This window comes from Pelodiscus sinensis, chromosome 20 (genome assembly GCF_049634645.1).
Source record: "Pelodiscus sinensis isolate JC-2024 chromosome 20, ASM4963464v1, whole genome shotgun sequence".
Lineage (NCBI taxonomy): Eukaryota > Metazoa > Chordata > Testudines > Trionychidae > Pelodiscus > Pelodiscus sinensis.
Window position 1 is genome coordinate 1,683,013 of NC_134730.1, and position 11,976 is coordinate 1,694,988.

Below are 11,976 nucleotides of genomic sequence, written 5' to 3' on the forward strand. Positions count from 1 at the left end.
TGTTGCCCATGAGCCTCAGGCAGGAGTGAGCAGCAGTGTGGGTCATAGAGGAATTGAGTCACAATCGAGCCCAAGAGTAAGCAGGTATTTCACTCAGGCCGCTCTTAGAAACCCTGCCCACCAGCTGTTTAAAGTTCCAACTCCCCCGTCTGTATGAACAGTAGGACTAAGATTGGCTCAGAACTTCCTGGGTGTGGCAGCTGCTGAGCGGTTCCTCCTTTGGGACTGCCCAACCCACACTCTAGATCCCCTCTCCCCTCCCTTACGGCTGGGTGGTTCTGATTCACTTGCCTCAGGGAACCAGCCACGCCCGTCCTGTGCTGAATGTGCCCTGCAGTGGGGCTTTCAGCATCTTCGCTCTTGGTGTTACTGCTCCCATCTGCGTCTTGGCTCGCTTAAGGGCCCAGCTCCCCCAGTACTACACTCTCCAAGAAGGCTGGAACCGGCAGTACTGGAGGGAGCCTTTGTGGCTAGGTTGCCAGTGTCCCTACATCCATCCAGCTGTTCCTGTGCCAGCCTCTGAGCTACCCAGGCAGGACTTGCGCATCTGGCCAGACCCATTAGCCAGAGGCTGCAGGAAGAGCAGGGGCAGAAGGTGCGTCCACAGGTAGTGTGCTGTTCAGAAGCCCAGTTTCCCTTCCTGTGGGAAGAGAAACTGGGCTGGTGCTGGGATTTCTCTCTTGGTGCTGCACTGGGTGTCTGCTCAGGAGTGCTGCTGCTGGAACCACACCCAGCTAGGCTGCATGTTCTGTTCATTGCCCCACCCAGAGGTTTCCTGGCTGCTGTGGTGGGTCGGTGTCTCTGCTCCTGACAGTCCTCACCCTCTGCGTTCTGCATTGTCCTCGCGGTGGACAGCTCCAGGATCTACCCCCCCTGGTTTCCCCAGCAGCAGCAGAGTGAAATGAATCTGATTCGTGTCAGTTTCACGGCTGCCCGAGAGCTCGGGGAGCCTGATCAGCTGCAGGGGAAGCTGGGACCAGCATCAGAGACAGGCTGCTGGCCTGTTCAGGAACATGTAGCGGGAGCAGTTTACGTTCAGGGAGAGAGTTTGGAGAGCTGAGCGCCCAGCTGCTCCTGTTGGGAACAGACCCACTTCAGACTCAGTGGGAGCCACTCGCTTCTGAAAATCACCCCCTCCGAAGGTGGCTGCTGAGCACAGTGAGGACTTGACCCAGCACTCCGCCTCGGAGGTCTCTGCAGCCACGACTGCGACAAGCGTTGGCTCGGGTAGCCTGGAGCTGAGTGTGAGCTGATGCTGACTCCCCTCGCCCTGGCGGCTCTTTCCTAACAGCTCTCTCCTTGGTTCCCTCCACAGGCCTTAGAATCCAAATTAGCTGCTTGCAGAAACTTTGCAAAAGACCAGGCTTCACGGAAATCCTACATTTCAGGGAACGTCAACAGCAGCGTGATGAGCAGCAACGGCACCAAGTTCTCTCATTCAGGGCACACGTCTTTCTTTGACAAAGGGTGAGTTGGGATTTGGTTGGGTTGGGTTCACAGCAGATGGCTCTCAGGTCGCTTCCTACACCCGCTTTTAGCCCAACAGAGCTTCTGTTTGGAAGATAAACTAGAATGTGGGTCGGAGTCCCGCTGGGACAGTGGCAGCCAAGGTTACAGTGCGCCAAGTGAAACACATTTACTGCTTAACCCCCTTCTCTCGCTGTTACTGTTTCTCCCCTGCCTGGTCCCATGGCCAGTCCAAGCCCTGCTAGCCAAACAGTGCCAGTGAGCTGGAATGGGAGTCTCAAGTAACTCTGACCGGAATTGCCTGATTTGATTTCCTTCTCCTAGGGGAAACCGGAAATGGCGTTCACCTCAGGGCCAGCTGATTCTGGGCTCTGGCCATCCACTTGTAGCAGTCTGGAGCCCAAACCCTTCTGTTCCTTGTTCATGCAGAGCTCCCTTTGGCCTCTATGCAAGCAGGCCTGACGCCAGGGAGCGCCTATTCATTTCCAGGACGTGCCATTGACCCCAGCACTGGGTGCCGTGCAGTAGAGAGCATTCTTCTCTGCGTGGGGAGAGCTGGGCTAAACCAGCGCCATTGCTCCCAGCCCCCCTCCTGCGAGGGCCTCTCCATAGCCCTGTGGCACCTGCTCCCCAGCCTGAGCACTTGGTGTTCCACTTTGCAAGAGTAAATTCCTCGGAGGGCCTTACAGCCACTTAGCTCTCTAGGGAGCGAACGCCGACCTCTCCGTTTCTGCAGCCTGGGCTCAGCGGCACGGTGCTGCTGTCTGGCCAGAAGAGCAGGTCACGTCCCAGAAACTTGCATGTGAAACCTTTAGCAGAAGCTGGTTGCAAAAAGAAAAAAATAACAGTTCAGTGTTGTGCAACTCGCAGAGCCTTCCGCTCGGTTCGCCCCTCGCAGGCAGGCTGATTAGCAGCCAGCCCACAGCGATGCCCACACTTGCAGGTCAGGGCCGAGGTTCCCGGGGCACACTCCTAAGAGAGCTGATGGGGAAGGGTTGTGTAGGATCCCAGAGTTGCTGTGCTGGGTGGTGCGTGGGCAGAGGTGTCACTGCTCATGATCCAGATCATTGCACTGCCTAACTGGGCGGTCGCCTTCAGCTAGGAGCTGGGTGTCTCTGGACGAAGTTTAAAAATCTGTGGTGTAAAGAATCAACGTGGAAGGAGGCTGGGGCATTGCAGAGTGAGTGTCATTAGCAGACGAACGTGCATGCAAGACAGTCCGAGTTTTCTACACTGTCCTCCTCCTCCTCCTCCTCCTCCTCTCGCCCTCTGCGCCACGTACCTCGCTCCCCAGAGAGCTGTGCCCTGGCATCCCACTCGTCACACCCGCTCCCTCCCCTCGAAGCGGGCGCGGTGAGTCAGTGCCCCTGCCCCACTGCAGCTATTGCTATGTCCACCCTGTGTTTTTGTGTACGCATTGAACTGCAAAGTACTGTGAAATGAATGAGGTCAGCCCTCTTGTGCCTACACTGCAGCACCCCGCTGTGCCCCCCCGTGGTGTGCAGCACCCGCTGGGGCTTGGCTTGCTGCAGTAGCTAGGCACAAAGGGCTGAGCTGAGGCATGCCCTGTCTTCTCCCCTCTTCTCCTCCTTTCTCTCCAGCCCCTGTACTCTTCTCCCTTCCCCCAACTGTCGCTGGAGCCTGAAACAGCCTCGCGTGCCCGTAGACCCGATCCAATCTGCTGCTGCTGCCTTATGAACGGCCTTTTGTTGGGTGGTGGGATTGAGACAGAGGTAACTCAGCCAATCGTTACAGTGTCGTTTCCTTTGCAAATTGCCCTTCTGTTGGTTACACTGTTTGACAAGTCCTTGGCGAGTGGCGCTGTGCAGGCGTCTACGGAACAGGATGGGGGGCCCCGGGCCCGGCCAGCTCTGAGCCTTCGCACCAGTTCACTCCGTGGCGTCGGGTGGGAGATGCGCAGGAGCAGCTGGGCTCGTTTTCAGACCTCGAGAGAGCTAAGAAGGATCCTTATGCGTGTGGCGTTTCAAAGGCTCCAGGGAGCGTTGGCCACCGTGCTGGTGTAGGACCAGACCCTGCGAATGCCGTTCCCTCACAAATGCAGCGATCCTGTCTAGGGATGTGACTGGCTAGCTGGGAAGCCTCGCCCTTACTGGCCACGATTAACTGGTGGGGCTGGAGAAGCCATGCGGGGCCCACTGTGGGCGGGGGCACCCCGCCTCGGCCAGAGCAGTCCCATCCGGGGCGGGCCCGGCCCAGCATGCCACAGGTAGCGGTGCCCCAGCCCACAGTGTTTAACTGTCCCTGTCCCGCGCTGGGTTAGCAGGAGAGCCCATGGAACGCCATAACGGCTCTTAGCCGAGGCAGTGCAGCTGGGGACCCTGCTCGCTCAAACCCAGGCTGGGGAGCGGTGGAGCAAACGGTGCTCAGCCTTGCGGTAGGGGCCTGAGAACAGCCAAAGCTTTGTCTGGGTCCCTTGGCATGATCTTGCCGTTTCCCCTCCCTTGTCTGCGTGCTAAGCTCACTCCGCTAGCCGGCAGGTTGTGTAGCCCACGACAACGGGAGAACATCGTTAACCAGAAACGGGTTCCAATTGGAAATCCCTCCTAGCGCAGTCTTAATGAGGCCATTGCCGCTGTCCATGCAAATCCACCCCACCCCGCCCGTCTGCGGAAGGACCGTACCCAGGGAGACAGTGGCTGGGGTGAGGAGGGCTGGTGTTTCTGGATGCTCCCTAGTCCAGCTTTAGTAGAACGTCCCCCAGGAAAAGAGATCCGAGTCTCTGGAGTCTGCTTCCTGCCAGGTGAGTGGGGTGCAGCCCAGGGGCCTCGTGTCCAGGGAACAGGTGGACTTGGGTTGTCCCTGAGAGAGGCCCGTGAGGCCGTGCCTAGAAGAGCGAGCGACTCCATTGCCTCTCCCCATCTCTCTCGTCCCGGTGCCGTCTGGGAGCTCCCCTTGTGCTGTGACACAAACGGTTTCCATTTCCCTCCCCGTTGTGTTCCCCACCTGTTCCTAGGTAACGAGTCATGTGATGTGATGAGCTGCATGCACTGCATGCTGGGAGCTGGGCGGTACCCAGTGATCAGTTCCACTCACTGCACGGGGGGATGGGCTGGCAGTCCAGCAGGAAAGCTTAAAGCCACAGGTCTGGCTGCTCAGTCTCCTGTTCCCTCAGAGAGCCCTGATCTCAGGGGAGTTTTCAGCCTCCAGAGCTGGGACTTGAATGCAGCTTGTGCTCAGCGCAGTGTTAGGTGCAGGCCTCGGAGTGAGTTTTGCTTTCTACTGCCCCTGCTGTACCACGGCTGGCCCAGTCCCCACTCCTGCAGCATCCTTCCCCCAGGCGCTGAGGCTCAGGTATCTGCGCAGGGCAGCCTTGGAGCAGAGACGCAGGTACCTGGTGTTATGGATGAGGACGCTGAGGTGAAATGACTTGCCCGGGTCATGCCTCAGTGGCAGAGCCAAGATTAGAACCTGCCTGCTCCCTGTCTCTGTAGCCCTCCTGGCCTCGATGGGCTGCCGGACCCGGAGTGCTGTGCTACCCATAAGGTCTCTCCAGCCGGACGGGTCACGCCAGGCACCAGGCTACGGAGCGGGCCGCAGGGCCTCCCGGTTGGGGAATGGGGAAGGTTCGCTCCTTTCCCGTAGACCTCTCCAGGCTCCCTGGGCTAAGGGAGCCTGGCTCCAGCTTTGGGTGGCCTGGTGGAACGGGCCACGTTGCCGAGAGCTGGGCTCCCTGCTGGCAGCTGTCTGTGTGGACCATGGCGCACTACGGCAGGACGTCTCTGGAGGAAGCCACATGGGAGAAGTTGCATTTCCCAGCTGCTGTTGCTCAGCCTGTCCGGCGTGGCTGGAGGGGAGCTCTCGTGTTTGACCCTTGTCCTGCCAGCGTTTTCCTGATGGCAGCCTGACCCCAGAGCACCCTCACACACCAGCCGTTCTTGGGAGCGTAGTTACGGGCACGGCATAACTCCCTCCAGGACAAATGTGCCTCACCAGAGTCCGGTGCCTGTGCGTGGGACAGGCACAGAGGCAGCAGGATTGAGTGGTTGGAGCAGAGACTGGTACTGCAACGAGCTGACTTCTAGCCCCAGCTGCTGCTGACTTGTGTGACCTGGACAATTCACGTTCCATCTGGAATCCGGCTGGCTTCTCCTGTGAGCATTGGCCACCGTTGTCCCCCTCTGCTCCCGGCTCCATTGCTTTGCGGGGGTCGCTGGAGCTGACGGGCTCGGACGGTCCCTTCGCCGCTGGAATTTGTGGGCCTGACTTGGCTGGACACCGGCTCTAGTGTCTAGGGGAGTCCAAAGCCTGCACCTGGGGGCTGGGGGATGGGGGCCAGCGACCTGCCAGCGTGTTGAGCACTGGTTGTGCTCAGTCAGCAGGCGGCACGTGGCCAGTCTAGGGTGGGAAGCGAGGGCCGTGTCGATGCCCCAGGAGCCTCGAGGAGCTGAGCTGGGGGTCCTTGGTGTGTCTCCAGGAGTGGCCTCCGCCCAGCGATGAGCCTCCGCCCATGTATTGTAGCCACACGCCAGCTCCTATTACCTCGGAGGGAAGAGCAAAGTCCCCACGTTTCAAGACCTTTGTCCCTCCCTTGCTGCCCTAACTCAGCAAGGGGAGGAGTCACTTCCTGTCCGGCAGCCGTGTGGAATCGAGTCGGTTTATGGCCCTGCAAACCAGAAGGTGCTGCGACGCTGCTCCTGTACCTGGCGCTGCCCTGCCCTGCCGGGGGGGGTGTGTCAGCCATGGTGAAATTGCCTTATGGAAACGCTAGGAATGTGCAGCTCAAAGGTCAGGCAGTTAAAATGCAGGGTCCCGGCAACGTTCCTCGGCCGCCTATTTCCTGCTGCATCCTGGTGTATGTTCATGTAAATGCCACCTTGCTTACCCAGCAGCATGGCGACAGCCCCGCGGCGTCCCGGCTGTAGCTGGGGGCATGTGATAGGAGAACTGCAGCCTTTTCTTGGCTCTTGGAGTTGGGAACTTTGTACTTCGATTTCCCTGGAAGCTATTTGAAATGAAAGCGGCTCAGGGCCGTTCACATTGCGACCCTCTCCAGGGGGCTCACGAGAGCAGGGATGTTTCTAGCCGTGGCAGAGGAAACAGTAGGGAGGTAAAATCCCGTTGAACGGATTACAGGGCGTGTGGGGGTGGGGCGGTGGGTCCACCCTCCCCACCTGCTGGGGTTGGGCTAGAATGCCCAGTTGCTTCCAGCCACCGCAGTTCCTGGCCCCCTGCGGTGGCTGCTGCAGCTGCCCCTCTCCTCCCCATGTGGGCTGAGAGCCGGCAGGTTAACCATTACCCTGTAGGGGCGCTGCTTTCCAGGTAACCATTCAGCCGACTGCCCGACGTTCCTAGCACACGGGCCCAGTCGGGCTCGTTCTGCGCCACACTGCAAGGGCCGTGAAGACTCCGTCTGTGCCGATCGCTGGGCGCGGAGGCCCTCGTGCGCGTCGCGAGTGTTCCAGGCGCATGGTGGCTCCAGGCTGACTCAGCGTCACAGCTGGCAGACAGCGCGAGGCCCACAGGACTCACCTGGGTCCCCACTGGGCTCAGTCCCTGCCCTCAGTGCTGAGAGGAGCCCTGGGGGAGCTGCTGAAAGCCGCTGCGCTCTCAGTGGCTCCTGGGCAGCGACGCCAACCCCCGGGCACTGCTAGGAATGGACCCAGCACTGGCGCAGGCCATGGCCCGGCGGGTCCCTGAGAACAGCTCTCCAAACAGTGTCCCCCCCCCCCCCCCCGACAGCGCCGTGACGGTCCTCAGTGGCGCCTTCCAGAAGCTGCCATTGCCAGTGAACCCCCAGGATCTTCAGCCTCGGTCCCACAGCCCGGCCTGGAGTGGCCTGTGGCTCTGGAGAGGAGATGGTCCAGCATGCTCTAGCCTGGCACAGAGTCCCAGCTTCCGCCCTGCCCCGGCCAGGTCTGCACTGGGAGAGGAGGTCACTAAAACCGCACCAGCAGGGGTGCAAACAGCCCAGGTGCAGGAGCGAGTGTCGACCCTCCCTCGCCCTGTGTAGACGGCCCTCGGCCGACAGGAATTCTCCCACCTGCGGGGAGGTGGAGTCCCTGTGCCGACCAGCGATCCTCTCCCAGCGCTAAGACAGGAAAGCTGCCGGATTTCCTGTGTGACCTGGACAAGCTCCGTTCCCTCTTGGTAGTGGGGCTAGTCCCATTGCCCTGTTTCCTGGGGACGAGAATGAGCCCAGGAAAGGCAGCGAGGGGCGCAGATGCTATGAATCCCGTAGCTGGAGCAAGACGTTGCGGGGTTAGCCCCAGTGAAATATTTGCTGCTTTCCGGATGATGTGTAAATGGGACCAGGAGCTCCACGTAGAACCTCAGTCAAATGCCATACGTTGATGGAGACGCAAACGAGGAGAGATCTGGCAAATCAAAGCCACATCCAGGGCACGTGTCAGCCTGGAGCAGTTCGCATGGGAAGCCTCCGTGCTGTTTACGGACACGCCCAAGGAATGCGTCTTCCCACGTCCCTGCCGGTGTCGGCTTTGCAGCAGGAAGCCCCAGCGTATTAGCCCCCGGCACCATTGGGCTTGTCTGCACAAACACCACGCAGTGCCCGGAGCGGCCTCTCTGCAGGGCCGGCTTCTGACCGACGGGGTGACCCTGCTCCACACTCACCAGTCCCCCGGCCTTCCCCGCTTCGAAGAGGATGGAATAACGCTCAGTGAGTGGCAGGCAGGGACAGTCCGTGTGCGGCAGGCTGGAGAAGGGCGGATTACACCCTGGCTTGTCAGAATTCAAGGGTTATGCAGGCAGGTCTTTTCACATCCTGCCCTGTCTCCATAGTGGAGCCCCAGCCAAGAAGAGTTTGCGCACGGTAGCCAGCATCTGCCCTTTTAACAGCATGGCCCAACTGGGTGGGGTGGGGTGTGTGTGTGTGTGTGTGCGTGCGCACGCTCCCGCTCTGTGCATTTTGGGGTGGTCATGGCGGGCAGCACATAGACCTGGGGCACCAGATCTGTTACATGGACCCTTGAACCCAGTGCTCCTTAGGAAATGCCCGCTGTATCTCGGCAGTTGGGGAAATAAGAATCTGGCAGCGAGAGCTCAGGCAAGGGGCAGCTCTGTCTACGGGCCTGAGCTGCCCTGGCCTGCTGGCTCCAGGGAGGGATGGACAGATCCCTCGGTGGGGGGAGGTGGCCCAGTGAGTGTGCCTGGGCGTCTGTTAACCGCGGGATGGCGCTTGCTCCTGCTGGGCCAGGAGAGTCTCAGAATGCTGGCAGGTGCCCAGCTGGCTGGCAGCAGCTCCTGTGTCTGCTCAGGGCAGGACGGGTCCGTGTGCAAACGTGAGTCGGCCCATTGAGGCTTGGCGCTCGGGAGCACGTGCCAAAGTGAGGGCTGAGCGCCAGGGAGGTCCTGGCTTGCAGAATGCCCCATGCTCCTGCCTTCGCCGGCCAGCTCCGGGCCTGGCCTGCAGCCCCTCGTTGTCCTGAGCATGGCGAGGGAGGCAGCTGCAAGGAGTCAGGCCCCCCAGGTGCTGTGCCGGGTGGGGATGCAGGTACGTTGGCCACAGTGCCGTGGTCCCTCGTTTACCAGGTATTCTCGTCTTTTCGCTCTGCAGGACAGTAAACGGCTTTGACCAAGGCCCCCCTCCAGGCATAGGATCCTCCAGACCCTCTTCGGCGCCAGGCATGCTTCCTCTGAGCGTGTGACCAGCCAGGAGGACTGAACTGCTTCTGAGTCCTTCTGTTAGCGCCCCCTGCTGGAACCGGCCTGCAGCGCGGCGTGGAGCAGCGCTGGAGCCAGCCCGCGGCCTGGAGGAGCCCCAGCACACGCAGTCCTTCACTCACTGTCAATACAGTTTATTTTCTCCTATTGCTGTAGTGGACGTTCTCTAACGTGGTTGCACTCTGTTGTGGGTCACACAAGCTGATTCGTGCGGTGTCTGTCTCACGGGATGCAGGGGGTCTCACTAACCCACAGCTGATCTCTGCCCTTCACGATGGCTGCCTGTACTTACGCCTCCTCCCCTAGCAGCCACCGCAGTGTCCGTGTGGAGGGAACCATTTTCCAGGTACAGGGTTAGTTGTGATAATCCCATTGGACAAGTGCCCTGGCCTCAGTGACTTTAGCTCGCCTTGAACATTAGTGAAATGTTCCTGCCACTAAAGAGCCTTGCTCCTGAGATTGAGACGTCACCGATCTGTCCATGCCATTGGCCCCCTAAAGTGTGAGCGTTTAGCCAGTGTAATATGGACTGACTGGACTGCACAGTGCCACCGACGGGCTTGGGTGACAGTTTTGGGCCACCTGTACCTTGTGGGTCTGCAGAGCGGTGTGTTTGTGCGATTTCGCTGTCTCTCTGTGTGCCTCAAAGTTGTTGGATTTTTAAAAAGGACACGCGAAACTGCCAGTGGTTTTGTCTGTGGGTTTAAAAATCTTCCTCTCCAGTCTAGTCCATCCCACTTCATTTGGCTTTGTCAATTTCATCCGTAGGAGCCATGTGGTTTCTTTACAAATGGCAAGTGTAAAACTGGGTGCCCAAATGGAAGGGAAGGAGGGGAGGAGAATCACCACTTACTCGCAGGGGTTTGTAAGTCCCGTTCCCTGTGCATCCTGCGCTGCATTTGACTGTTTACATTTGTTTTATTGTATATAGGTTTGTAAACATAATATCTTTGCCTAAGATATTTGTACAGAACTTGGGCTTTGTAGCTTTATTTATTCAGAATCTATATGGCATGTTGAAATAGGACAGTGTATCATAACACAGTGGCGCTAAAGATCATGTTGTCTAAACAAACAAAAGGAAAACTTCTAAAAAATAAAGCTCTTTTAATGTGGACCCAGTGGATTTTGCAGAAAACCAAGTGAAGGCTGTTTTGTGGGTGAGTTCAGGGCAGGCACGTTCCCCATGGAGATGCTGGGGGAAGGGAATACACCACTGCTTCAGAGGGGGGGTTGTGCTAGAACAAACTGGCTTCCTACATTTTCTTGGAGATACTTGTCACCATCTTTGTATTTAAAAGGTTTTCTCAGCGGCGGGTCTGAGCAACTTTGTCCTACCCCTGCTGTCCGTCCCTCTGCATCCTTCAGCAGGGTGAGGCTGGACAGGAATCCTGCCTGCAGCGGCCCCTCCCAGGACAGCCTGGCTGCTCCATGGAGGTGCCTGAGCTCAGCGCTGGGCTCTTAGGACAGGAAGGTGCCCGGCCCAGTGATCTCTGGGACAAGGGCGCTAGGAGGTCGAGCAGGCTTAGCAAATGGTCCTTTAGCAGGTTTCTGCCGCCACTCATGGTAGCTCCTAGAGCCCCAAGCCTGAGTGGGCCTGAGCCAGACACCTGGCAAGTTGCTCCAGCTGCTGCAAGCCGAGTTGTTCCTCACACAGAGCTGGCTGCATCCAGCAGAGGACAGCAAGTTTGTCCGGTGAGCCTGCTCCTGCTCTTGGCTCCAGCGTGGAAGGATGGGGGGATGCAGGGCAGGAAAGCAGGGACTCAGCATGTCCGTCACTCAGTGTTATGCTGAAGGGTGAGGAAGGCACCAAGGCCATGCTGGGTGCATGAGTGGCTGTTTGCTGCGCTCAGACGATTACCTGCCCCCAAAGTGACTGGGTGACATTCATCCCATAGGGCCTGCAGCTGTGCCTCAAGGGGGGTCATGGTCTTGGGGAGCTCTGGGTGCCTGACAGCCTGCAGGGAGGAGCTCTGCCCCAGGGCCCAGCTTCACAGAGCTAGAAACAAACCAGGGGGCTCTTGGCCTTTGTGCTTGGAGCATGTCCTGATCTGGGTCCGTGCCCTGGCTTTGCCTAGAGCAGCTCTGACCTGGAGCCAGATAGTATGTCTCCTGCTGCCTCCTCCCCAGCTCCCACTCGCCCTTCAGGCTGGAAAGGACCTGGCCCAGCTAGGGTGACTTTTTTTCCACCCAGTTCCCTGCTTCCAGGAGGGCTTTGCTGTGTGAGGCGGTGCTGCAGAGCCAGGACTGACACTGCACCGCTAGGCACTAGCCAACATGCACATCCTGCCCCCAAGGCAGGTCCTTGCAGCATTTGTTCCTGGCCCATGGCCCTCCCTGCAAACAAACAGGCCACGTGGCTGTGGCGCTGAAGCTTGCAGGGTGAGGGCACTTCAAGGTAAGGACAGTTCATCAAGCAGGTGTGCGCACACAGGTCTGTTTCTGGCTGGGGGCACAACTCCAATGGGGTCTGATGGGGTTAGGGGGGATGAGAGTTTCAAGCTTTGAACTGAGCTTTCCCTTTGCAGCCCCCCCCATGGAGCCCCCTGCCTGTGCCAGGGCCTGGCTCTGCAGCCTCACAGGCACTGGGCCCACCCAAAAGCATTCCTGGTCGGCCAACACAGATACAAAACCTCCCACCCCTTGAACAAGCAGGTGGCTCCTAGGAGCGAGCAGGCTGCTCCCCAGCTCCTGGGGTCTAGGCTCTTTCCATTTTTGGGGAGGAAGGGCACTTGCAGGGTAGCCCGTGGAGGTGCCAAGCTGTGCCCCTGCCTAGGGGCTGCAGGGAGGTGCTGTCTGTTTCCAGCAGCCTTAGCCCTGCTGTGCCACCCCCAGGGCTTTTAGCAACCACAACCAGAGGGCTCCCTT

General features: G+C 59.1%; 1 protein-coding gene across 6 annotated transcripts in view; it reads left to right on the forward strand.

Annotated features, from left to right (window-relative positions):
- Positions 1–10,225, forward strand: part of NDEL1 (nudE neurodevelopment protein 1 like 1) — a 39,305-nt gene extending 29,080 nt beyond the window's left edge. For 4 of the 6 annotated variants that reach the window (XM_075903465.1, XM_075903466.1, XM_075903467.1 and 1 more), the window contains 2 exons: positions 1,316–1,467; positions 1,792–3,062. In XM_075903465.1, coding sequence (XP_075759580.1) covers positions 1,316–1,467; positions 1,792–1,969 — 330 coding nt within the window. In that variant the 3' untranslated portion in view covers positions 1,970–3,062. The other 2 variants (XM_075903469.1, XM_075903470.1) reach the window with 2 other exon arrangements.
- Positions 10,226–11,976: the final 1,751 nt, after the last annotated feature.